General features: G+C 50.0%; 1 protein-coding gene across 8 annotated transcripts in view; it reads left to right on the top strand.

The window, feature by feature from the left end:
• Positions 1-23,032, top strand: part of DOCK7 (dedicator of cytokinesis 7) — a 210,088-nt gene extending 187,056 nt beyond the window's left edge. For 5 of the 8 annotated variants that reach the window (XM_038752930.1, XM_038752929.1, XM_038752928.1 and 2 more), the window contains 9 exons: positions 7,000-7,131; positions 10,275-10,289; positions 15,210-15,335; positions 19,279-19,368; positions 19,439-19,675; positions 19,786-19,929; positions 20,840-20,946; positions 21,326-21,493; positions 22,658-23,032. In XM_038752930.1, the coding sequence (XP_038608858.1) occupies positions 7,000-7,131; positions 10,275-10,289; positions 15,210-15,335; positions 19,279-19,368; positions 19,439-19,675; positions 19,786-19,929; positions 20,840-20,946; positions 21,326-21,493; positions 22,658-22,700 (1,062 nt within the window). In that variant the 3' untranslated portion in view covers positions 22,701-23,032. Of the gene's footprint in view, positions 1-6,999; positions 7,132-10,274; positions 10,290-15,200; positions 15,336-19,278; positions 19,369-19,438; positions 19,676-19,785; positions 19,930-20,839; positions 20,947-21,325; positions 21,494-22,657 lie in introns of all 8 variants that reach the window. The other 3 variants (XM_038752931.1, XM_038752927.1, XM_038752925.1) reach the window with 1 other exon arrangement.
• The last annotated feature ends 3,864 nt before the right edge of the window (positions 23,033-26,896 follow it).

Raw genomic sequence — 26,896 nt, 5'->3', positions numbered from 1 at the left:
GCACATTGGATCAGGGAAGGCAGTTCTGGGCAGGGGGAATTACTCTATTTTACTTGTACATATCTATTCTATTTATTTTATTTTGTTAGTATGTTTGGTTTTGTTCTCTGTCTCCCCCTTTTAGACTGTTAGCCCACTGTTGTCTCTATATGGTGCCAACTTGGACTTCTCAAGCGCTTAGTCCAGTGCTCTGCACACAGTAAGCGCTCAATAAATACGATTGATGATGATGACGATAGAGCACGGGCCTGGGCGTCAGAACGACCTGCGTTCTAATCCCGACTCCGCCACGTGCCTGCCGTGCGACCCTGGGCTAGTCACTAATTTCTCCGTGCCTCAGTTACCTTTTCTGTAAAATGGGGATTAAGAGTGTGAGCCCCGTGGGACAGGGACTGTGTCCAACCTGATTAATGTGTATCTTCCCCAGAACAGTGCTTGGCACGTAGAAAGCGCTTAACAAGTACAAACATAATAATAATAATAATAGAGCTGAGGCAGGAGACCTGTAGGCCAAGAATAGTAGGCCCCTCCCCATAGCACCTGTATATGGAGAAGCAGCATGGCTCAGTGGAAAGAGCCCGGGCTTTGGAGTCAGAGGTCATGGGTTCAAATCCCGGCTTTGCCACTTATAAGCTGTGTGACTTTGGGCAAGTCACTTCACTTCTCTGGGCCTCAGTAACCTCATCTGGAAAATGGGGATGAAGACTGTGAGCCCCCCGTGGGACAACCTGATCACCTTGTAACCTCCCCGGTGCTTAGAACTGTGCTTTGCACATAGTAAGCGCTTAATAAATGCCATAATAATAATAATATATGTATATATGTTTGTACATATTTATTACTCTATTTTATTTGTATATATTTATTCTATTTTATTTTGTTAATATGTTTTGTTTTGTTCCCTGTCTCCCCCTTCTAGACTGTGAGCCCACTGTTGGGTAGGGACCGTCTCTATATGTTGCCAACTTGGACTTCCCGAGCATTTAGTACAGTGCTCTGCACACAATAAGTGCTCAATAAATACGATTGAATGAATGAATGAATGAATGAAAGGACAGGTTAACGTGGGAGGATCAAAGAGGACGAGTTGAGGTGTAGCTGGAAAAGAGAGCAGATAACTAGAAGGGAGAAAACTAATGGAGCGTCTGAAAGCTAAACATTAGGTGTTTCTGTGTTCTTCAGAGAGAAATAGGTAACCCATTTGAAGTCCTCGAGGAGATGTGGTCGGATCGGAAAGGCGTTTTATATATTTATATATGTTTGTACATATTTATTACTCTATTTATTTTACTTGTACATATCTATTCTATTTATTTTATTTTGTTAGTATGTTTGGTTTTGTTCTCTGTCTCCCCCTTTTAGACTGTAAGCCCACTGTCGGGTAGGGACTATCTCTATATGTTGCCAACTTGGACTTCCCAAGCGCTTAGTCCAGTGCTCTGCACACAGTAAGCGCTCAATAAATACGATTGATTGTTGGATTGATTGATTTTAGGAAGAGGATCTCGGCCGCTGTAGGAAGGGTAGATTGAAGACAGGAGAAGCAGGAGGCTAACGTAGCCTGGGGGTGATGAGGACGTGAACCAGGGGGTTGACGCAGAAGCAGCAAGGTATAGTGGACAGAGAAGAGGCGTGGCTCAGTGGAAAGAGCGTGGGCTTGGGAGTCAGAGGTCATGGGTTCTAATCCCGACTCCGCCACTCGTCAGCTGGGTGACTTTGGGCAAGTCACTTCACTTCTCTGTGCCTCGGTTACCTCATCTGTCAAATGGGGATTAAGATTGTGAGCCCCCTGTGGGGCAACCTGAGCACCTTGTATCCCCCAGCACTTAGAACAGTGCTTTGCACATAGTAAGCGCTTAACAAATAACATTATTATTGACGGGAGAAGGGAGAGGAAGGAGCAGATTCAGGAAATTCTGAGGAGAACGAGCTGACAGGATTTGGTAACACACTGAATTTGAAAGGTTAAAAAAAAAAAAGAGGAATCAAAAAATGACACACCCAAGTGGTAAGCCTCTGGGACTGGGAAGGTGATGGTTTCAGCAGGCTAAGTAAAGTAGGGCGGTAAGTTTATTTTTGCCTCATGGCGTTTAAGGCCGTCTGTGGGGACATGTGTCAGAGAGAGAGAGATTTGGGCATACCCCACCCATCTTACCTCCTTCCCTTCCCCACAGCACCTGTATATATGTATATATGTTTGTACATATTTAATACTCTATTTATTTTACTTGTACATATCAATTCTATTTATTTTATTTTGTTAGTATGTTTGGTTTTGTTCTCTGTCTCCCCCTTTTAGACTGTGAGCCCACTGTTGCATAGGGACTGTCTCTATATGTTGCCAATTTGTACTTCCCAAGTGCTTAGTACAGTGCTCTGCACACAGTAAGCGCTCAGTAAATACGATTGATGATGATGATGATGTGGCTCTGAAGCCGCGGGCAGGGATGAGCTCCCTGAGAGGCTAAATGGGAAGCGAGAAGAGTCGAGGACCTGGAACACAAACCTTGGGGGACACCCACAGTTAGAAAGCGAGGGGAGGGTTGAAGCGCCACAGAGGAAACCGAGAAGCAGTCAGAGGCGAGGAGAGAGCCGAGAGACTATCGTGTGGTAAAACCAAAACCTGAGAGCTCTCTTCCTCCCTTCAAAGCCCTACTGAGAGCTCACCTCCTCCAGGAGGCCTTCCCCGACTGAGACCCCTTTTTCCTCATCCCCCCCACCCTACCTCCTTCCCCTCCCCACAGCACCTGTATGTATGTTTGTACAGATTTATTAGTCTATTTATTTTACTTGTACGTATTTACTATTCTATTTATTTTGTTAATGACGTGCGTCTAGCTTTATTTCTATTTATTCTGATGACTTGACAACCGTCCACATGTTGTGTTTTGTTGTCTGTCACCCCCTTCTAGATTGTGAGCCTGTTGTTGGGTAAGGACCGTCTTTATCTGTGGCCAACTTGTACTTCCCAGGCGCTTAGTACAGTGCTCTGCCCACAGTAAGCGCTCCATAAATATGATTGAATGAATGAATGATTCCCCCTCTCCATCCCCCATCTTACCTCCTTCCCTTCTCCACAGCACCTATATGTATATATGTCTGTACGTATTTATTACTCTATTTATTTATTTATTTTACTTGTACACAGTAAGCGCTCCATAAATATGATTGAATGAATGAATGATTCCCCCTCTCCATCCCCATCTTACCTCCTTCCCTTCCCCACAGCACCTATATGTATATATGTCTGTACATATTTATTACTCTATTTATTTATTTTACTTGTACATATCTATTCTATTTATTTTATTTTGTTAGTATGTTTGGTTTTGTTCTCTGTCTCCCCCTTTTAGACTGTGAGCCAGCTGTTGGGTAGGGACTGTCTCTATATGTTGCCATCTTGTACTTCCCAAGCGCTTAGTACAGTGCTCTGCACGCAGTAAGCGCTCAATAAATGCGATTGATTGATTGATTGAATGAATGAGAAAGACCCAGGAAGGCATACAGAGACTGGCTTGACTTTTGGTCGTGACCCACTCTGCTTATGTCCAGACTCCCTTTAGCTTCAGGACCATAGTTAGGGAATTAAAAGCACGTCCTCCCTGGACAGGGAAGAGACAGTTTTCCTCGGTGGGGTCAGTCGCCCTCAACCATCTCCGTAGCCCACGCCTCTGTATCCCATCCCTTGTGGGGGGCCTGGAGGAGATAATCCTGGAGCAAGAGAAGCAGCATGGCTCAGTGGAAAGAGCCCGGGCTTTGGAGTCAGAGCTCACGGGTTCACATCCCCAATTGTCAGCTGTGTGACTTTGGGCAAGTCACTTCACTTCTCTGGGCCTCAGTTCCCTCATCTGGAAAATGGGGATTAAGACTGTGAGCCCCCCCGTGGGACAACCTCATCACCTTGTAACGTCCCCAGCGCTTAGAACAGTGCTCTGCACAAAGTAAGTGCTTAATAAATGCCATCATTATTATTATTATTATCTTCAGGCTGGCCTCTGGGAGACGGCAGGGATTGGACGGGCAGTGGATGCAGCTGGGGAATCTCAGGAGACTAGACTTTAGAAGCTAAACTGTAAGCTTGTTGTGGGTAAGGAACATGTCGATCAACTCTGTTATACAATTCAATAATAATAATAATAATAATGGCATTTGTTAAGCACTGACTATGTGCAAAGCACTGCTGTAAGCGCGGGGGGGGGATACAAGGTGATCAGGTTGTCCCACGTGGGGCTCACAGTCTTAATCCCCATTTTCCAGATGAGGTAACTGAGGCTCTGAGAAGTTAAGTGACTTGCCCAAGGTCACACAGCAGACGTGGTGGAGCCGGAATTCGAACCCCTGACCTCTGACTCCAAAGCCCGGGCTCTTTCCACTGAGCCACGCTGCTTCTCTATTCAATCCATCAATCGCGTTTATTGAGAACTTACTGTGTGCAAAGCACTGCACTAAGCACCTAGGAAAGTACAATGCAACAATAAATGGACATGTTCCCTGTCCACAACAAGCTTACAGTCTAGAGGGGATAGGGAGGGACAGCAGCTGTTGTATTGTACTCTCCCAATACAGTGTTCTGCACACAGTAAACGCTCAGTAAATATGACTGATCGATTGATTGAGGCCACACAGAGTATATCTTGCCTTGGTCGGGGGCTATTTGGTCCAGAGCCAGAGGGTTTCATTTTCTAAACCGCTTCTTCCCTGGCAGTTTGCTTAGAATCAGGAAGGACTTTCCCAAATTGCAACCGGTTTGAATTCTTAGGAGCGTTCTGCTGCTTACCTGCATCGGACTGTTTTCCATTGCTTGGGGCTCTTTTCTTTTCCAAAAAAAAACCCAGTTCCCCAGGCTGTCTGCCTCCACATTGAAACCTGACTGCAAAATCTGGGGGGGGCAAGGGAGGCGTGGTGGTGGAGAGGGCATGTCCAATCCCTCCAGAATTGAATCCCATGGCTTCAACTACTACCTCTCTGCAGATGATACCCAAATCTCCATCTTCAGCCCCTATCTCTCTCCCGCTCTACAGTCTCGTATTCCCTCTTGCCTTCAAAACATCTCTGCTTGGATGGCCTCCCATCACCTCAAGCTTAACATATCCAAAGCAGAACTCCATATCTTCCTACCCAAACCCTCTCCTCAAAGTGCTTAGTACAGTGCTCTGCACACAGTAAGCTCTCAATAAATACGATTGAATGAATGAATGAATCACTGTAGACGGCACTACCATCCTTCCTGTCTCACAGGCCCGTGACCCTGGCGTTATCCTTGACTCTTCTCTCATTCAACCCACACAGTCAATCCATCACTAAATCCCGTCGGTCCCCCCTTCACAGCGTCACTAAAATCCACCCTCTCCTCTCCGTCCAAACTGCTACCATGTTCATCATCATCAATCGTATTTATTGAGCGCTTACTGTGTGCAGAGCACTGTACTAAGCGCTTGGGAAGTACAAATTGGCAACATACCATGTTGATAGGATCACTCATCCAACCCCACCTGGATTACTGCGTCAGCCTCCTTGCTCTGCCTCTCCCCACTCCAGTTCGTACTTCATTTGGCTGCCCAGATCATTTCTCGACAGAAACGTTCAGAACACGTCACCCCATCCTCATGAAACTCCAGTGGTTGCCCGTCCAACTCTGCATTCAACAAAAACTCCTCACCGTTATCTATGAATCAGTCAGTCATCTTGCCCTCTCCTAACTCACCTCGCTACTCTCCTGCTATAACTCAGCCCGCACACTTTGCTCCTGTAGCTGTAACCTTCTCACTGTGCCTTCATCTCACCTATCTCGCCGCCGACTCCTCGCCCACATCCTTCCTCTGGTTCGAAACGCCCTCCCTCCTCGTATCCGATAGACAGTTACTCTCCCCACCAGCTTCAAAGCCTTATTAAAGGCACATCTCCTCCAGGAGACCTTCCTGACTAAGCTTCCCCTTTCCTCTTCTCCCACACCCTTTTCTGTCACCCTGTCTTGCTCCCTCTGTTCTTCCCCTCCTCTCCCACCCCACAGCACTTACGTACGTATCTGTAATTTATTTCTATCCATTCAGTCGCATTTATTGAGTGCTTACTGTGTGCAGAGCACGGTTAATGTCTGTCACCCCCTCTCTAGACTGTAAGATCGTTGTGGGAGGGAATGTGTCTGTTTTTTGTTGTATTTTACCGTCCCAAGTGCTTAGTAAAGTGCTCTGCACACAGGAAGCGCTTGGTAAATACGATTGAACGAATGAATGCTGGTCACGGAGGAAACAGCTATCTGGTGGGGATGGGGGAATTCACAGTTCATTAGGAAACCTCTTCCCTCCCCACTTCTTTGATCTCTTCCTACTTCCCAAGCGCTTAGTACAGTGCCCTGCACACAGTAAGCGCTCAATAAATCCGATTGATGATGATGATGATGACTTTCTCTTGCCCAGTCTGTTCATTTCTCCAAATTTGGGTTTCCGAAGGGCCTCTGCTCTCCCGAGATGATTTTAGGGTGGATGAGCCCTGATAAGTCCACAGCGAGCCAGACTCCATTGCCCCCCTCTAGACTGTGAGCTCGTTGTGGGCAGGAATTGTCTCTATAACTGCATCGTGCTTTCCCAAGAGCTTAATACAGTGCTCTGCACACAGTAAGCGCTCAATAAATGCGATTGAATGAATGAATTAAAGAGGCTTCAGAGGGTCTTCCCTCCCCCGTCACTCTGCAGTCAGGAAAGCCTTCTGCTGTGCAGAAAAATGTTGTCGGTTGTTCAACCTCTCTTCCTCCTCTCCCTTCCTCTTACCTTCCTCATTCGCCTCCATCACCCACTTCTAATCAGTGGATATGAAACTTTTTCTTTTTCGTGTTTAAATAATTGACTAGGCCCCACTGATATAAAGATTTCAGGTTTTCCCCCGGGTTTAACCATTTCAAAGATTATAGTCACAGCGAGGCACGGTAAACGGTATGTAACGACGCTTTCCTTTGCCGGCGAAGCGAGCGACAGAAGGATCTGATCGATGTTGTTTTTCTAGGCTGGCATGTACGAAGCGGTGAACGAGGCCTACAAAGTACTTATTCCCATTCACGAAGCTAATCGGGATGCAAAGAAACTGTCCACGATTCATGGTAAACTCCAAGAGGCGTTCAGCAAAATCGTCCATCAGGTAACGATTTGCATTTCTGGTTGTGGAGGGAACCGCGAAGGATGTCTGTCTGCACTAACGTTGCTTTGCACGAGGCAGAGCAGCTCCCGTCGAAGAGACCGCTTTCATCCGTTTCGAAATGAGCGTTGTCAAAACGATGGTTCTCTGCCAAAGCTAGACTCGTTAATGAACAAAAACACACCCCAGGGGCATAGTAATAATGGCTAATTGTGCCAAGTGGCCATTTTTCATGATGGCTTGAATTTTCGCTAGTTAACGGTGCCCAAGTATTCCACATCCGTCACTTAGCGAGTTCTCGTTTTGGGTTTCTAATCGTGTGCCGGACTTTAAATGTGGTTTGCACACCTCTGCTGCTAGAAAAAGGCAAGTGCCCTGTTTGGTCAAGGGACACGAAAGCTGAGTAGAGTTCTCCGTATTCTGATCAAGCCTCAACGGACTCTACGGGTTTTTTCGGTGTTTGTGTATTTTAAAAAAGGTCCTCTGATGATTTTCCAATGCACGAATAAGTGGCGTAGAAACATCAGTGAGTGGAGCAAAATGGGGCAGAGTTAAATTAGTTCGTGTGGCCCTTTGATAGCGTCCCCTCCAACCCTACCTCAGATGAGAGTTCTCTTCATTAGAAGTAATTCATCCAACGCAGGTTCTCGGGGAAAAGACTTTGACAAAAACCGACCTTGTTTCCTCGTTTCTTTCCACTCCCTCCCCATGGGGCTCAGTGATAGGAGTGAAGTAAGGCCGTGGGGATTCGCTCCCCGGTAGGTAAACCAGGTGGAGAACAATAATAATAATAATAATAATAATCATGGCATTTATTAAGCGCTTACTATGTGCAAAGCACTATTCTAAGCGCTGGGGAGGTACAAGGTGATCAGGTTGTCCCATGGAGGGCTCACAGTCTTCATCCCCATTTTTCAGATGAGGTAACTGAGGCACAGAGAAGTTAAATGACTTGCCCAAAGTCACACAGCTGACAATTGGCAGAGCTGGGATTTGAACCCATGTCCTCTGACTCCAAAGCCCGGGCTTCTTCCACAGAGCCACGCTGCTTCTCTAAACCACCTCTTCAGCCCAGGCTCCCTCCTTTTCCAACCCTGCTGCTATCTTCTTGGGCTGCCCTCTCCTAAACTGAGGGCTGTGAGCTGGACACCACTGCCTTAATCCTACCTTGGCCTCCAGGGATTTTTTTTTAATGGTATTTATTTAGCTCTTACTACATGCCAGGCACTTTACTAAGCACTGGGGTCGATACAAGTGAATCAGGTTGGACACGGTCCCTGTCCCACATGGGGCTCACAGTCTTCATCCCCATTTTACGAACAAGGGAACTGAGGCCCAGAGAAGTGAAGTGACTTGCCCCAGGTCACATAGCAGACAAGTGCGGAGCTGGGATTCGTTTTGGCCTAATAATAATAATAATAATGGCATTTGTTAAGCGCTTACTATGTGCACAGCACTGTTCTAAGCGCTGGGGAGGATACAAGGTGATCAGATTGTCCCCACATGGGGCTCACAGTCTTCATCCCCATTTTATGAACGAGGGAACTGAGGCCCAGAGAAGTGAAGTGACGTGCCCCAGGTCACACAGCAGACAAGTGCGGAGCTGGGATTCGTTCTGGCCTAATAATAATAATAATAATAATAATGGCATTTGTTAAGCGCTTACTATGTGCACAGCACTGTTCTAAGCGCTGGGGAGGATACAGGGTGATTAGATTTTCCCACGTGGGGCTCACAGTCTTCATCCCCATTTTACGAACGAGGGAACTGAGGCCCAGAGAAGTGAAGTGACGTGCCCCAGGTCACACAGCAGACAAGTGCGGAGCTGGGATTCGTTTTGGCCTAATAATAATAATGGCATTTGTTAAGCACTTACTATGTGCACAGCACTGTTCTACGCGCTGGGGAGGATCCAAGGTGATCAGATTGTCCCACGTGGGGCTTACAGCTTTCATCCCCATTTTACAGATGAGGTAAGTGAGGCACAGAGAAGTGAAGTGACTTGCCCAAGGTCACACAGCAGACGTGGCGGAGTCGGGATTAGAACTCATGACCTCTGACTCCCAAGCCCGGGCTCTCTCCACTGAGCCACGCTGCTTCTCAAGTGGATAGAGCACGGGCCTTGGGCGTCAGAAAGATCTGGGTTCTAATCTGGCTCTGCTGCTTGATCTGCTTTGTGACCTTGGGCAGTCACCTCCTCTGTAAAAAGGAGATTAAGACTGTGAGCCCCGTGCGGGGACGGCCCCACCTGACAACCTTCTATCTACCCCGGTGCTTACTACAGTGCCTGGAACATAGTGAGTGCTTAAAAAAAAAACCATTTTAAAAAAAAGAATTAGTCCTTTGGATTCCCAGGTCCATGCTCTTCCCCCTAAACCACGATGCAGAGCACTGCGTTGTGCTAGAACAGTGCTTTGCACATAGTAAGTGCTTAATAAATGCCATTATCATTATTATTATTATTATTATTATAATTAACAGAATCCTCTCCCGTTCCCCTCAACATGTGCTGTGCCAGAAGCAGGTGGGGCAGAAATCGGATGGAATGGTTTGCCTCTCAGAATGCGCACACCCCAAATTTCCCTAGCAGGTTTGGAGTGCTTTAAGCTGTTGAGGATAGGAGATCATCATCAATCGTATTTATTGAGCGCTTACTGTGTGCAGAGCACTGTACTAAGCGCTTGGGAAGTCCAAATTGGCAACATATAGAGACGGTCCCTACCCAACAGTGGGCTCACAGTCTAAAAGATCCCGGGCCTCCTTAGCCTGAAGGAAGGCGATGGGAGCCAAATTGGAGGTTGACTTCCATTTAAAGTGGGCACCGCAGCGGTGAGTGGTTTGCAGAGCTGAGGGCCCGGTTTAAATCCCTCAAGTAAGCGCCCACGTCTCTTCCCGTCCCCTGTCATCGCTCGTCTGCGAGGATGTAGAAGAGGCATTCAGTTGACAGCCGGGTTTGGAGGCCAGAGGCGATAAATCAGCGTGGGCCCTCTAAAACGGTCAAGAGGGTCCGGGGCCCAGGCGGCCGACGGACAGGGGGGCAGCTTGGGAGCGTGACGTCGCCGTACGTGACCAGACCTAGTTCGGCCTCTGCAAAACCAAAGTCTGACTTTTCTGTGACATGCCCTTTTTCACTTTTTATTACACAGAGTACTGGCTGGGAGGTAGGTAACGTTTTAGTTAGTTCCAGAACACTAATAGATGGATCAGACTTCTCGTGGCGATGCTTGGCCCACATGTGCTAGCTGTGGGTGTTCTGTTGCTCTCCGCTGTCAGCTGAATTCATTAACCAAAGAAGTGTTCGTGGAAGTCGGACGGGAGTCGTAGCCATTCGTGGCTTAAGAGGCAGTGCATGGACGAACCAGTGTGTTCCACTAATGAGATTCTTTGGTGAATGAGCCACCCTCTCATCGTCACCCGAGTTTGTGTGTTTCCCTTTTAAGAAATGCCATCTCCTGCCGTCATCAGCATCGCCCACCCACAGTTCATCACCTCTTTTCTGCGATCATGCCGTTTTCACCCCATCCACGGGGGTCGATTTATGTGTGAATGCTCAGAGGTCCCGAACCACCCCCCCCCGCCCCGTGTTTAGTGGCCACGGGTTTAGTGGCCATCGCAACTATCCAGCGGAGTCACTTTACTTCAGGAGAAAGCCCCGCGGGTCTCAGATTTCCATCCCGCGCCGGCGGAGGGGAGGCCGGGGAGGGGCATTCGGGCCTTTTATTCTCCAACTTCCTGGGGGGGGGTCACTCCGCTCTGGAGCTATCCCACCAGGAAGTCACCTGGAGGTCGAAAAAAATAATAATAATAAAAGAATTTGCTTTCCTCTCACATACAGAGCTGCGATGAGGCAGCTCCCAGATGCAATGACATATTTTTTAAAACTCTGGGTTTTTCTCCCTCCACCTCTAAAATCAGTCCCTCCCCCACACAACCCCCTCACCCTTGGCTTTCCTTCCGAAGCGACTCCTTTTGAACCCATTGAAATTCTTCAGATTAGCTACCTTCAGGCCGAAAGAGCAAAGGCATTTCAGCGGCTCGGCTGAACTTCAGGTGAAGGGGAAATCACCACACCAGTGAGTCAGAGTTAACAGAAAAGTCAAAACGTCACCCGGGCCTTTCCTCTGTTGTCTCAAAAGAACACGTGAGCACCTGTGAGCATCATCCGGTGGTAACTGTCAGCTGGAGAGGGTAAATCGACCCCTGAGAGGTTTTCTTTTCCATCAGCTGCGTCGGTAACCTCCTCTGGACTCCTAGCCTTTCTGCATGGCCAGAGTTTCCTTTCTCGTCCCTGGTTGTCCGTTCTCATCACCCCCCTTGTGCTCAGCTTCTGCTTGGTAGCTTTTGAGTTTGTTGCATGCTCACTTTCTGCTCTTTCCCCCCTATCCAGACTTTAAAGGATGTGCCGGTTTTTTGTTTTAATTTGTTTGCTGCCAATCGCTGCATATTTGTTTGGAAATTTCCCTAATTGAAATACTTTCTGTTTTCTCCTCTCTTGCCCCTGGTTGCTGACCCTCCTTCCCACTTTTACTATTGTCTGTTGTGGTAAGTTCCTACTTTGTGGATTTTTTTTTTTTCCTTTTGACTCCGTGGAGGCCCCCTTAGCTTATCAAAGGGCTCTGCCACCCGATTGCCGAGGGCGACGGCAAAACTCGTCTGCCGGATCGAAATCCGGTAGCGGTCCTTCTAGTGGTTTCCCACTCTCTCCAAGGCTTTATTCGGAGAAGCCCTTCTGGTGCTCGGATTTACTGTATGTTTCATTTTTATTTATTTTCTCCCCTCCTATTTGGGGAAAACAACTCGTTGAGATGGCAGAGCTTTTTTGGGTGTGTTGGGTGGGGGATGCCAAAGATAACTGGAGAACGTGACTCGGCGGTCCGTCGACTGGTGGTATTTATTGAGGGCCTGTTGAGGACTGAACACTGTACTCAGTGTTTCGGAGAGTCCAGTAGAAGCCGGGGCCCCTGCTCCCTGTCCTCAAGAAGGCTACAGTCTAATGGGGGAGAAGAAATTTGGAGAAGTATTTACCACACACAATAACAAATCGCGAGCTTTTCATGAATCGTGGCTGTTACCTGCTCCGCCAGTTCTGTAATGGCTATTCAGCATCCTCTCTCGTTTTCTCTTCTCCCAAAGCCCTATTATTTTTTTTTAGAAATAATAGGAAAGAAATGCTTTTTAATCCTGCCTTCTTTATGCCTGCATTTTAAGCTGTTTTAGAAAAGAAGGAACAGATGTTTTTCTCCCTCACGATGGGCTTCACGGGCATCCGATTTGGATGCGATTCCCCAGGAAATAACCCCGACTAAAGTTGTAAGAGAATTGAAAAACTCTCGCGATTAGTACGCCGATACTCTCGAGGAGTTAATTTCCCTCTCCATCGCTCGGTCAGAGCAGTTGAACTTCCCGAGGGGGACACAGCCCACCGGTCTGGGTGTCTTCGTGGGCCAAAAGTAGGGCTAGGCGGAGTCCGTGTTTGAACGCCCTTGCCTGTGGCTGGGTGTTTTAGGGGGAGATCGGGTCCGGGCCCTGACTCGGTTTAAGCCGTAGCCGTGCTGGCCTGGGCCTTCAAGTGAGACGCTGGGGTTTTGGATTCCCCAGGGATTAGAGAGTTCTCCAGAGCGCTAAAAATGGAAACTTCTGACCCTTGCGATGGGCAGCTGGGCCAGGTGCCCGTGCGATGTCATCCTGGTATGTTCACGCCCGCGGCCTAGCGTAAGACTTTTTCTTCCGGGCTGGCAAACGGAGCGTCCGGTGTCGAAATTCAGAGGCCGCCCCGGATGAACCGACCGCCCCGTGGCCCACACCTCGCCCGTGGATGAGGGGTGTGTGCGATCCCAGCTGGAAACCGATGGAGGAACCCTGCCCCAAGCCTCCAAGAAAGGGGATCCCGTGGGCTGTCCGGAAGACGGGCAGCCTCGTCAGAGGGTTGGGTTTCGGTGGCAATTGTTTTAGCTGGGACGGGAGCGGGCGGGCCACTGCTCCAAGCCCAAAGTGTGCCCGGATTCCCGGGAAGCGGTTCCGCCGAGAGAAGTGACCGAACGGACCAGTCCAGAGCCCCGGCCTGGGCGACGGGTTGGCGTTTTAGCTCCGCGCGATGGCACGCGTCCCGGTGCCGCGTTGCCCGGTATCGTGCCCATGGTGCAACCGGAGCGCTTCAGAGGACAGAGAAAAAGGGCCCGGATCCTTCTCTGCTTCTTCCCACAACTCTATCGTCATCACCCCAGCAAGCAGGCAGACTTAAGGAAACTCGGGCTTTCGTTAGCTCCGAGTATTTCTCTTTCCCTTTCAGAGTATTTTTCTCACCCTTTCCTTCGGTCATTCATTCATTCATTCATTGTCATATTTATTGAGCGTTTACTGTGTGCAGAGCACTGTACTAAGCGCTTGGGAAGTACAAGTTGGCAACATCTAGAGACGGTCCCTACCCAACAGCGGGCTCACAGTCTAGAGTTTCATCTCGAGGAAACCTTTCGGTCTTTACACTGGGCCGTTGGCTTACTGAAAGGAAGGATTTTCTCCCAGGGGCTGGTCCCAAAGGAAGCCTTCCCTTTCTACATTTGAACAGAAATCTGGTCGACTCCCGAGTGTTTTAGTTGTCGGGGAAAGAAAGGAACCTGTATCACTTGTCTTTTTTTTTTCTTTTTAATCCATCCCATTCCCTGGGAACAGTCTTTTTTGGCCAGGAAAGCCAACCAATGTTAAAATATTGGGGAAAAGTTGTGTTGAACCTGCTACGGCCTGTGCAGGCATGAAATAATTATATTAATAATAATAATGATGGCATTTACTAAGCGCTTACTATGTGCAAAGCACTGTTCTGAGCACTGGGGAGGTTACAAGGTGATCAGGTTGTCCCACGGGGGGGCTTATAAAATCAATATAGGTATGTTCATTCATTCATTCAATCGTTTTGATTGAGCGCTTACTGTGTGCAGAGCACTGTACTAAGCGCTTGGGAAGTACAAGTTGGCAACATAATGTGTGTATAATGTGGTATACACGCACACACATGCACTGTTTCTGACTAGGTATAGAGCCAACTGAACCCAAAGTTATACTAAGAGAAAATGCGTACCAACTGGAGATTAGTTTTTAGTAAAAAAAAAGAAGCATCAGAGTAATTTGCATTAAAGCTATTTACATCGATTCGGGTCTTTGAATTTTGGTTGCGCAGGATGCGTTGAACTGGCTAGAATTTCTTCTTGGTATGTGTCTGTGGTTGGTGCAAACGGTGGAATCTTTTTTAGTCCATAAGGGAAACAAATCCACATTTTAAGATATATTTTTCTTCCCCTCTTTCGTTCTGATAATAATAATAATAATTTTGGTATTTGTTAAGTGCTTACTATGTGCAAAGCACTGTTCTAAGCGCTGGGAAGGATACAAGGTGATCAGGTTGTCCCATGTGGGGCTCACAATCTATCTTAATCCCCATTTTCCAGATGAGGCAACTGAAGCCCGGAGAAGTGAAGTGATTTGCCCAAAGTCACACAGCTGACAAGCAGCGGAGCCGGGATTGGAACCCATGGCCTCTGGCTCCAAAGCCCGGGCTCTTTCCACTGAGCCACGCTGCTTCCCTTTCTTCCTCATTTTGCATTTCGCCTTCCTACGGAATCTGCACATTCCCATTTTTATCGGCATGGAGATGCCGTGGTTTCAGATTTTATGTTGTGAGGTCCAAGAGTGCCCCAGGCACCCCTCTATGGAAAATCCCGGTTTACGTTCGACTGTAATCATCGGCTCCAATTTAGGGCCTTCTAAGGCGCGTAACGGGTACCTTTAAACAAAAAAATGGAAGAGCTGAATTGAATTCAGCCACGTGAATGTGCCACGTTTGAGTCATCCTCTTTCTTTTCGGCCTGTCAGTCCTCACAAGGCGTAGGGGAGCTGCGTAGAAATAGCCCAGGGGATGCGCCGCGGTTATCCCGCAGACTTTAAAATGTTTTCCCGTTTCGGAATTCCGAGTGCCGCAGCCGGCTAGCCCGGCCCCGGTAGCGTAGCCACGGAGCAGGGAGCAGGGGGGGCCGCCGGACGGGTCCGGGTCTCACGCGTTTTCGTTTCCCCAAACCCAGGATGGAAAGCGGATGTTCGGCACGTACTTTCGGGTCGGCTTTTACGGGACCAAGTTTGGAGATCTGGACGAGCAGGAATTTGTGTACAAGGAGCCTGCGATAACCAAGCTGGCGGAAATTTCCCACCGCCTGGAGGTGAGCCGCGTCGCTCCCGGGGCCAGGTCCCCTCATGGTGGGGACCTGGGTTCCACCTCCCTCGCCATCACAATCGCAGTCTAAATGGTCACAATATTCATTCAGTCGTATTTCTTGAGCGCTTACTGTGTAAGTGCTTGGAAAGGACAAGCTTAGTGGCAGGAGCACAGACTCTAGAGTCAGAGGTTGTGGGTTCTAATCCCGGCTGCGCCACTTAATAATGATAGCATTTATTAAGCGCTTACTATGTGCAAAGCACTGTTCTAAGCGCTGGGGGGTTACAAGGTGATTAGGTTGTCCCACGGGGGGCTCACAGTCTTCATCCCCATTTTACAGATGAGGGAACTGGGGCCCAGAGAAGTGAAGTGACTTGCCCAAAGTCACACAGCTGACAGTTGGCGGAGCCGGGATTTGAACCCACGACCTCTGACTCCAAAGCCCGGGCTCTTTCCACTGAGCCACGCTGCTTCACTTGTCTGCTAAGTGATGGGAATTAAGACTGTGAGCCCCCCGTGGGACAAGCTGATCACCTTGTAACCTCCCCAGCGCTTAGAACAGTGCTCTGCACATAGTAAGCGCTGGGTAGGGATTGTCTCTATATGTTGCCAACTTGGACTTCACAAGCGCTTAGTCCAGTACTCTGCACACAGTAAGTGCTCAAGATTGAATGAATGAATAAATGCCATTATTATTATCTGGGGCGAGTCACTTAACTTTTCATTCATTCATTTATTCAGTCGTATTTATTGAGCACTTACTGTGTGCAGAGCACTGTACTGAGCGCTTGGGAAGTACAAATTGGCAACATATAGAGACAGTCCCTACCCAACAGCAGGCCTACAGTCTAGAAGGGGGAGGCAGACAACAAAACATCTTAACAAAATAAAATAAATTGAATAAATATGTACAAGTAAAATAAATAGAGTAATAAATATGTACAAACATATATACATATATACAGGTGCTGTGGGGAGGGGAAGGAGGTAAGGCGGGGCCTCAGTTACCTCTGTGCCTCAGTTACCTCACCTGTAATATGGGGATTAAGACTGTGAGCCCCACGTGGGACAACCTGATTACCTTGTATCTACCCCAGCGCTTAGAACAATGTTTGGCATATAGTAAGCGCTTAGCAAATACCATCATCATTATTATTGTTATTATTATTACAATTCGGCAACAGAGACAATCCCTACCTGTGGCCCAATCGAGCGACTCAGAGCATCTTCTCATGTGGCACCGGCTTTATTCCTTTCTCCCAAGCGCAGACAGGGGTGGCTGTCCTTACTCCATTATACTGCTCCAGCAGCAGCGTGGCTCGGTCGAAAGAGCCCGGGCTTTGGAGTCAGAGGTCATGGGTTCAAATCCCAGCTCCGCCAACTGTCAGCTGTGTGACTTTGGGCAAGTCACTTCACTTCTCTGGGCCTCAGTTACCTCATCTGGAAAATGGGGATGAAAATTGTGAGCCCCCCGTGGGACAACCTGATCACCTTGTAACCTCCGCAGCGCTTAGAACAGTGCTTTGCACATAGTAGGCGCTTAACAAATACCAACATTATTATTATTATTATTATACCAGTGGAGTACCGAGGCCCATACAAGAAGAGGGACTTGCTCGATGTTTTGCAGTCGTTTGGGGCTCGGATCCAGAATTCCTGTAGTAATAATAATAATAATAATGGTATTTCTTAAGTGCTTACTATGTGCAAAGCACTGTTCTAAGCGTCTCCTGCTTTCTTCCCCCCATCCTCTTTCCGTGAGATTTCCTGGTCCCCCTCAGTGATTTCATTCATTCATTCATTCATTCATTCAATCGTATTTATTGAGTGCTTACTGTGTGCAGAGCACTGTACTAAGCGCGTGGGAAGTACAAGTTGGCAACATATAAAGACGGTCCCTACCCAACAGCGGGCTCACAGTCTAGATTTGCCAGATGAGCCCCAGAAAGCTGCTCCAGCTCCTTCCCCCGTGCCCCTCATCTTGCCAAACTCACTGCAGGAAGCTGCCTACTGAGACCGGGCTGTGATGGGGGAAAGGTGCGCTCAGCTTTGGCCATCATGGTGAAAATGGCTCACGTGTACTGAGCAACCCCTGGGTTCATTGCTCGATGCTAAGCCAGGAGATGAGCCAGGCAGAATTTCTCCCACCTTGTTTGGACTGGACTCTTTTCTTCGGTGGTGGTGGTGTTGTCGTCGTCATTAATTAGATTTTTTTTAAAAAAAGGACCCCATAAAAGTTCCTTCAAGTGAAGTACAAATCGGCAACATCCGTTCCCCAAGCCTCCGAGCACCGACAGGAATCTCAGCTCCGTCTGCTCTGGTGGCAGGGAGGATCCATGCTGCACAAGGAGAGGGATGGGGAGTGCGTTTCAGATGATGGCATTTTGCTAAGCGCTTACTATGTGCAAAGCACTGTTCTAAGCGCTGGGGAGGATACAAGGTGATCAGGTTGTCCCACATGGGGCTCACAGTCTTAATCCCCACTTTACAGATGAGGGAACTGAGGCACAGAGAAGTTAAGTGTCTTGCCCAAAGTCACACAGCTGACAAGCGGTGGAGCCAGGATTCGAACCCATGACCTCTGACTCCCAAGCCCGGGCTCTTTCCACTGAGCCACGCTGCTGCAGAGCGACCCGAGAGCTGATATTTAGGGGCCCCGTGGGAATTTCCAGTTTCCTCCCGCCCCCCAAACATGGCCCCACCGCCGTGGGATACGGCAGTTTACCACGGCTCAGGCCCGGGGGAGGCTGACCCCTGGACTGTGGGGGTCTCGAGGATCGATTCGCCCCGGCAGGACCAGCTCCGTCCTGGAATCGGGCTCCTCCGAGTCTGCCCTGTGGCCCCCGCCCCGCATCCCCGTGCTCAGCAGCTGAGAGGGCGGATGCCCTGCTGGTCTGCTGCCCGGCTACCCCCCCGGAGGGCATCAGTAAATGCCCAGACCGTTTCTGCACAAAGATGATCCCGGCAGCAGAGTGAATTATAGACTGAAGTGGAGAGAGACAGGAGGATGGGAGGTCAGAGATCAGTCTATAATTCACTCTGCTGCCCGGATCATCTTGGTGCAGAAACGGTCTGGGCATTTACTCCCCTCCTTAAAAATCTCCAGTGGCTACCAGTCAATCTGCACATCAGGCAGAAACTCCTCACCCTGGGCTTCGAGGCTGTCCATCCCCTCGCCCCCTCCTACCTCACCTCCCTTCTCTCCTTCTCCATCGCAGCCCGCACCCTCCGCTCCTTTGCCGCTAATCTCCTCCCCGTTAGGCCTCGTTCTCGCCTGTCCCGCCGTCGACCCCCGGCCGACGTCCTCCCCCGGGCCCGGAATTCCCTCCCTCCACACATCCACCAAACTTGCTCTCTTCCTCCCTTCAAATCCCCACTGAGAGCTCACCTCCTCCGGGAGGCCTTCCCACACTGAGCCCCCTTTTTCCTCTCCTCCTCCCCATCCCCTCCGCCCTACCTCCTTCCCCTCCCCACCTCACCCGTATATATGTTTGTACAGATTTAACTCTATTTTACTTGTACATATCTACTGTTGTATTTATTTTGTTAATGATGCCCATCTAGCTTTAATTCCCTTTGTTCTGACGATTTCGACACCTGTCCCCATGTTTCGTTTTGTCATCCGTCTCCCCCTTCTAGACTGTGAGCCCGTTGTCGGGTAGGGACCGTCTCTATATGTCGCCGACTTGGACTTCCCAAGCGCTTAGTCCAGTGCTCTGCACACAGTAAGCGCTCGATAAATACGACTGAATGAATGAAGGCGGTGGCAAGGACCTGAGTGGGTTTGCCGGGGCGGGTGGTCGTCGGGCCCAGCTAGCCGGGAGGGGAGCGGTGGGGCGGGCGAGGGCACGGCCCCTAGTTTTCCCCAAACTCGACGGTTTCCGACAGGCGACGGGCAAGTCCCCCGCCCAAAACCCTGCTGACGAAACCTTTCTCCCCGGGGCCAGGGCTTTTACGGCGAGCGGTTTGGTGAGGATGTCGTGGAAGTCATCAAGGACTCCAACCCCGTGGACAAGTGCAAACTGGACCCGAACAAGGTAAGGCGGCCGCGGCGAGGCCGGGGCAGCGGGCCGAGGGCCGGCGGCTGAGCGGCGGCCTCTCCCCCAGGCCTACGTCCAGATCACCTACGTCGAGCCCTACTTCGACACGTACGAGATGAAGGACCGGATCACCTACTTCGACAAGAACTACAACCTGCGGCGCTTCATGTACTGCACCCCCTTCACGCTGGACGGCCGCGCCCACGGGGAGCTGCACGAGCAGTTCAAGCGGAAGACCATCCTGACCACGTCGCACGCCTTCCCCTACATCAAGACCCGGATCAACGTCGTCCACAAGGAAGAGGTGGCCGGGGCGGGCGGGAGGTGGGCCCGGGCGGGCCCCAGCCCCCTCCGCTCCGCGGGTCAGGCTTCCCAGCGAGGGCCGCCGGCCTGACGGGCCCGGTTTCCCCGCAGATCATCCTGACGCCCATCGAGGTGGCCATTGAAGACATGCAGAAGAAGACCCAGGAGCTGGCCTTCGCCACCCACCAGGACCCCGCGGACCCCAAGATGCTCCAGATGGTGCTCCAGGGCTCCGTGGGCACCACGGTGAATCAGGTGGGCGAGCGGGAGCCGCGGGGCCTCCCCGCTTGGCAGGCGGACGGCATCCGGCAGAAACTCCTCACCCTGGGCTTCCAGGCTGTCCATCCATCCCCTCTCCCCCTCCTACCTCACCTCCCTTCTGTCCTTCTCCAGCCCAGCCCGCACCCTCCGCTCCTCTGCCGCTAATCTCCTCACCGTTAGGCCTCGGTCTCACCTGTCCCGCCATCGACCCCCGGCCCACGTCATCCCCCGGGCCTGGAATGCCCCCAATCCCTCTGCCCCTCCGCCAAGCCAGCTCTCTTCCTCCCTTCAAGGCCCTGCTGAGAGCTCACCTCCTCCAGGAGGCCTTCCCAGACTGAGCCCCTTCCTTCCTCTCCCCCTCGTCCCCCTCTCCATCCCCCCCATCTTACCTCCTTCCCTTCCCCACAGCACCTGTATATATGTATATATGTTTGTACATATTTATTACTCTATTTTATTTGTACATATCTATTCTATTTATTTTATTTTGTTAGTATGTTTGGTCTCCCCCTTTTAGACTGTGAGCCCACTGTTGGGCAGGGACTGTCTCTATATGTTGCCAACTTGTCCTTCCCAAGCGCTTAGTACAGTGCTCTGCACATAGTAAGCGCTCAATAAATACGATTGATGGTGATGATGATGATGATCCGGGCCAGAAGGGCGCGGGTGCCGCCTCGAGGCGCGTTGGCCGGGAAGGATGGGGAGAAGGAATCGGGGAAAGATGGGAACGGACAGGATGACACAGCCAGCCAATCAATCAATCAATCGTATTTATTGAGCGCTTACTTTGTGCGGGGCACTGTACTAAGCGCTTGGGAAGTACGTGTTGGCAACATATAGAGACAGTCCCTACCCAACAGTGGGCTCACACCGCTGAGCCTCGGTCTCCCTTCCTGCCTTTCAGGGCCCACTCGAAGTCGCTCAGGTTTTCCTGTCGGAAATCCCCAACGACCCCAAACTCTTCCGGCACCACAACAAGCTCAGACTCTGCTTCAAGGACTTCACCAAAAGGTACCCGGGGGTGTCGTGGCTGTCACAGTCTTCTAGACTGTGAGCCCACTGTTGGGTAGGGACTGTCGCTGTATGTTGCCAATTTGTACTTCCCAAGCGCTTAGTACAGTGCTCTGCACACAGTAAGCGCTCAATAAATACGGCTGATGATGTCGTAGACGGGGACGGAGGAGGAAGGCGGGTGGAGCGCTGAGGCGGGAGGCCGTATTTGTCGGTGCCCTCCCCCTCGCTGCCTCTCGTCACCTCCTTGCCCGTGGGGTTCAGGAGCGGTGGCGGGATTCCCCCCTAGCCCGCTTCCTGCTTCCCGCCCCTCTGCCTCGGGAACGGCCTCGGTGGTCCTGGCCCCCGGCCCCCTCCGCCAACGGGCTCCGTGTCGCAGGTGCGAAGACGCCTTGCGCAAAAATAAGAGCCTCATTGGGCCTGACCAGAAGGAGTACCAGCGGGAACTGGAGAGGAACTACCACCGGCTCAAGGAGGCTCTGCAGCCGCTGATCAACAGGAAAATCCCCCAGCTCTACAAGGCGGTCTTGCCCGCCTCCTGCCACAGGTGAGGATGATAATAATAATAATAATAATAATAATAATAGGCATTTGTTAAGCGCTTACTATGTGCAAAGCCCTGTTCTAAGCGCTGGGGAGGATACAGGGTGATCAGGTTGTCCCATGTGGGGCTCACAGTCTTAATCCCCATTTTACATAGTAAGCACTTAATAAATGCCATTGTTATTTACAGATGAGGTAACTGAGGCCCGGAGAAGTGAAGTGACTTGCCCAGGATCACACAGCAGACACGGGGTGGAGTCGGGATTCGAACCCATGACCTCTGACTCCAAAGCCCGTGCTCTTTCCACTGAGCCACGCTATGATGATGATATTGGTGTTTATTAAGCGCTTACTATGTGCCAAGCACTGTTCTAAGCGCTGGGGGGAGATACACTGTGAGCCCACTGTTGGGTAGGGACCGGCTCTATACGTTGCCAACTTGGACTTCCCAAGCGCTTAGTACACACAGTGAGCGCTCAATAAATACGATTGAATGAATACAAGGTGATCAGAGAAGCAGCGTGGCTCAGTGGAAGGAGCCCGGGCTTTGGAGTCAGAGGTCGTGGGTTCAAATCCCAGCTCCGCCAATTGTCAGCTGGGTGACTTTGGGCACGTCACTTCACTTCTCTGGGCCTCAGTTACCTCATCTGGAAAATGGGGGATTAAGACTGTGAGCCCCCCGTGGGACAACTTTATCACCTTGTAACCTCTCCAGCGCTTAGAACAGTGCTTTGCACATAGTAAACGCTTAATAATAATAATAATGTATTTGTTAAGCGCTTACTATGTGCAAAGCACTGTTCTAAGCGCTGGAGAGGTTACAAGGTGATCAGGTTGTCCCATGGGGGGGCGCTCACAATTTTAATCCCTATTTTCCAGATGAGGTAACTGAGGCCCGGAGAAGTGACTTGCCCAAAGCCACCCAGCTGACAGTTGGCAGAGCTGGGATTTGAACCCGTGACCTCTGACTCCGAAGCCCGGGCTCTTTCCACTGAGCCACAGCAGCTTCTCCTAAATGCCATAATTAATTTATTTATTTTCCCCGCTCCCCTCCCCAATATTCCGGGGGTGGGGAAAAATAACGGGACGCTCCCCGGGCCTCAGGCTTGCCTTTCTTTTCCGGGATGGGCCGACCCCCATCACCGGCCTCCGCTTCTTCCTTCCCCAGAGACTCCTTCAGCCGCTTGAGCCTGCGGAAAATGGACCTCTGAAAGAAAAGCGTCGCCTTACGTGGCGGAGCGGGCCCGCGACCCCGGTCCCCGACCGGGCCGAGGGCAAATCCGGCGGGACGGCGTGGAGGTTGACGAGCCAGGCCCCCCCCGGCTGCCGAAATGCTGGAAACTGGGGTTTTTTAAAAGGCATTTTTAACGCTGCAGAGGTACCTTTGATGCATTTCCCATTATTTATAGCCTAATCTAACGTTAAACTTAGCTACTCCTAGGTCACGTCTTTAATTTATAGCTACCGGTGCGGCCGTTTCTCATGTAGTCGCGTTCATTTTAAAGGTACTATTAAACGGGACTGTTTACACTGATCTTTCTTACCCCGAGTTGGGCCGCCAGCTTTGTCCTCGGGCTTAGCCAGAGAGAAGAGGTAAGTTGGGAATCGCGCCGACGACTCCCGGGCCCGGACGTCGCGGGGGGTTTCGTCTACGTCTGCCGGCAGGATCGCCCACGCTTTGCCTCGGTCAGTATCGGAAATAATCCGCGCGTCCGCCGGTTTTAAAACGGCCGATTTGGAGCGCGGCCGCTGGCGTTTTATTGAAAGGATCATAGGATCTCTGTGTGTGTTACAGTCCTGCCTGAGCGCCTGCTGTGGGGAGAGGGCAGGAGGGTGATGAGCGCTTAGTACAGTGCGCTGCACACAGTAAGCGCTCAATAGGTAGGATCGAATGAATGCATGTCCACTCTACTTGTGCGGAGGTGACGGGAGCCGTAGGTTGGTTTCCTTTAGGGTCACTTTTTAACGGTGACGGGGGGCCGTTCGAGCAGGACCCGGAGGGGTTCGGTTTTTGCCCCAAATTGGTATTTGTTGAACTCCTGCGTGCAGGCATCGTATTAGGTGCTTCGAATATATTGGGTAGGGACCATCTCTATATGTTATATATATGTTATATATACCTCCTCAGTGCTCCTCTATATGTTATATATACCTCCTCAGTGCTTAGAACAGTGCTTTGCACATAGTAAGCGCTTAATAAATGCCATTATTATTATTACGGTAGATAAATGTCATCATTATTATTATTATTATTATTACAGTAGAGCAGTCAGATGATGCGGTCTCTGCCCACAAGGAGCTTGCAGTCTACAGAATGAGCGCATTTATTTATTTATTTTACTTGTCCCTATCTATTCTATTTATTTAATTTTGTTAGTATGTTTGGTTTTGTTCTCTGTCTCCCCCCTTTTAGACCGTGAGCCCACTGTTGGGTAGGGACCGTCTCTAGATGTTGCCAACTTGGACTTCCCAAGCGCTCAGTACAGCGCTCGGCACACAGTAAGCGCTCAATAAATACGATCGATTGATTGAGTATATTAGAGGTTGTGATCTGGATACGCTTTGATAGTCAAAGTCGGCGGCGGTCATTTCCTGGTCAAGGTTGCCTTTTTTTCTGCAAGTGACGCGAGAAGTTACGGATACTAGGAAAACTGGTTTTTTTTCCCCCCTTCCACGGTGCCGTGAGACTTGGTGGTGTATTAAGTGTCTTTTTAGAAATAAGTTTTCCTGGACAGTTGGCCCACTGGACTCATCGCTTGAAGATGGAAAAAAAGGGGGAAACAAGTCTCTGGAGGTTGGAGAGGGGTTTAGAGGTAAGGCAGGGCGTTCTTCTGATATTTTTGTGGTCAAACTCCTGGACTGGTGAAGGCTGGAGGATCCCTTGTTGGCCAAGGAAGGAACCAGGACGAGGTGGTGAGGGCATCTAAGAGGAGGGGTGAGGGGGCTATTTCTTGAGCGCTTAGTACAGTGCTCTGCACACAGTAAGCGCTCAATAAATACGATTGATTGATTGAGCGCAGAGCTCACCATCTTCGGTGAGAAGCAGCGTGGCTCAGTGGAAAGAGCCCGGGCTTTGGAGGCAGAGGTCATGGGTTCAAATCCCCGCTCCGCCACTTGTCAGCTGTGTGACTTTGGGCAAGTCGCTTAACTCCTCTGGGCCTCAGGTACCTCATCTGTCAAATGGGGACTAAGACTGTGAGCCCCCCCCCCGTGGGACATCCTGATCACCTTGTAACCTCCCCAGTGCTTAGAACAGTGCTTTGCACGTAGTAAGCGCTTAACAAATGCTATCATTATTATTATTATTATTGAGTGGGCATATTTAATTGCCTAGAAAAACCAGTGTTTTTAAGAGGGGCCGGAATAATTTGTGCAATCCTTGCCTGACTCCAGGGAAGCAGCATGGCTTAGTGGGAAGAGCCCAGGCTTGGACGTCAGAGGCCGTGGGTTCAAATCCCAGCTCCGCCACTTGTCAGCTGTGTGACTTTGGACAAGTCACTTCGCTTCTCTGGGCTTCAGTTCCCTCATCTGTAAAATGGGGACTAAGACTGTGAGCCCCCCGTGGGACATCCTGATCACCTTGTAACCTCCCCAGTGCTTAGAACAGTGCTTTGCACAGAGTAAGTGCTTAATAAATGCTATCGTTATTATTATTCAGTGGGCATATTTAATCGCCCAGAAAAACCAGCATTTTTAAGAGGGGCCGGAGTAATTCGAGCAATCCTTGCCCGACTCCAGGGAAGCAGCGTGGCTTAGTGGGAAGAGCCCGGGCTTGGAAGTCAGAGGCCGTGGGTTCAAATCCCAGCTCCGCCACTTGTTAGCTGTGTGACTTTGGGCAAGTCACTTCGCTTCTCTGGGCCTCAGTTCCCTCCTCTGTAAAATGGGGATGAAGACTGGGAGCCCCACTTGGGACAGCCTGATCGCTTTGTATCTCCCCCAGTGCTTAGAACAGTGCTTGGCACAACATAAGCGCTTAACAAATACCAACATTATTACTAAACAATTAATAATTGCAGGGCTATAGCTCGTTCTTTAAAGCCCCTAGGAAGGAAGTGGATCAGCCAATGTCTTAAGATGACTTTATTCCTCACCCCCTAATTTTCTATTCTTAGTCCAGATCTACCCCCCAAAAGGACCCTAAGGATCGTCTGTCTGTCCAGTGTTGTGTGTTCTACTCTCCCTTACCGTTACCCAACATCTGAGAAAATTCAAGAAGAGAAGGTAAAAAGATAACAACTCCTATTTAGACATTGGAGTAATAGTAAAATTAATGTGGCACATTTGTTTTAATGGTATTTGTTAAGTCCTTACGCTGGGCCAGGCACTCTACGAAATGTGGGCGTCGAAACAAGCTAATTAAGCAGGACACAGTCCCTGTCCTATATGTGGGGCTCACAGTTTTGATCCCCATTTTGCAGATGAGGTAACTGAGACCCGGAGCAGTTAAGTGACTTGCTCCTCCATCCCACAGTCAAGCGGCAGAGCCGGGATTAATCTTGCTGTAAAATGGGGATTGAGACGCGAGCGTGGAACGGGGACCGTGTCCAACCCCATTTGCTTGTTTCCACCTCAGCGCTTAGGACAGTGCTTGGCGCTTAGTAGGCGCTTAAAGAAATACCAGAGTTGTTGTTACTGTTGGAGAAGCAGCGTGGCTCAGTGGAAAGAGCCCGGGCTTTGGAGTCAGAGGTCATGGGTTCAAATCCCAGCTCCGCCAATTGTCAGCTGGGTGACTTTGGGCAAGTCACGTAACCTCTCTGGGCCCCAGTTACCTCATCTGTAAAATGGGGATTAAGACTGTGAACCCCCAGTGGGACAGTCTGATCACCTTGTAACCTCCCCAGCGCTTAGGACAGTGTTTTGCACATAGAAGGCGCTTAAAGAAATACCAGAGTTGTTGTTACTGTTATGTTACTGTTATTAGAGAAGCAGCGTGGCTCAGTGGAAAGAGCCCAGGCTTTGGAGTCAGAGGTCATGGGTTCAAATCCCAGCTCCGCCAATTGTCAGCTGGGTGACTTTGGGCAAGTCACGTAACCTCTCTGGGCCCCAGTTACCTCATCTGTAAAATGGGGATTAAGACTGTGAACCCCCGGTGGGACAGTCTGATCACCTTGTAACCTCCCCAGCGCTTAGGACAGTGCTTTGCACATAGAAGGCGCTTAAAGAAATACCAGAGTTGTTGTTACTGTTATGTTACTGTTATTAGAGAAGCAGCGTGGCTCAGTGGAAAGAGCCCAGGCTTTGGAGTCAGAGGTCATGGGTTCAAATCCCAGCTCCGCCAACTGTCAGCTGGGTGACTTCGGGCAAGTCACGTAACCTCTCTGGGCCTCAGTTACCTCATCTGTAAAATGGGGATTAAGACTGTGAACCCCCGGTGGGAACAGCCTGATCACCTTATAACCTTCCCAGC

The sequence above is a fragment of the Tachyglossus aculeatus genome, chromosome 10 (genome assembly GCF_015852505.1).
Source record: "Tachyglossus aculeatus isolate mTacAcu1 chromosome 10, mTacAcu1.pri, whole genome shotgun sequence".
Lineage (NCBI taxonomy): Eukaryota > Metazoa > Chordata > Mammalia > Monotremata > Tachyglossidae > Tachyglossus > Tachyglossus aculeatus.
This window is presented reverse-complemented; position numbering and strand designations above follow the sequence as displayed.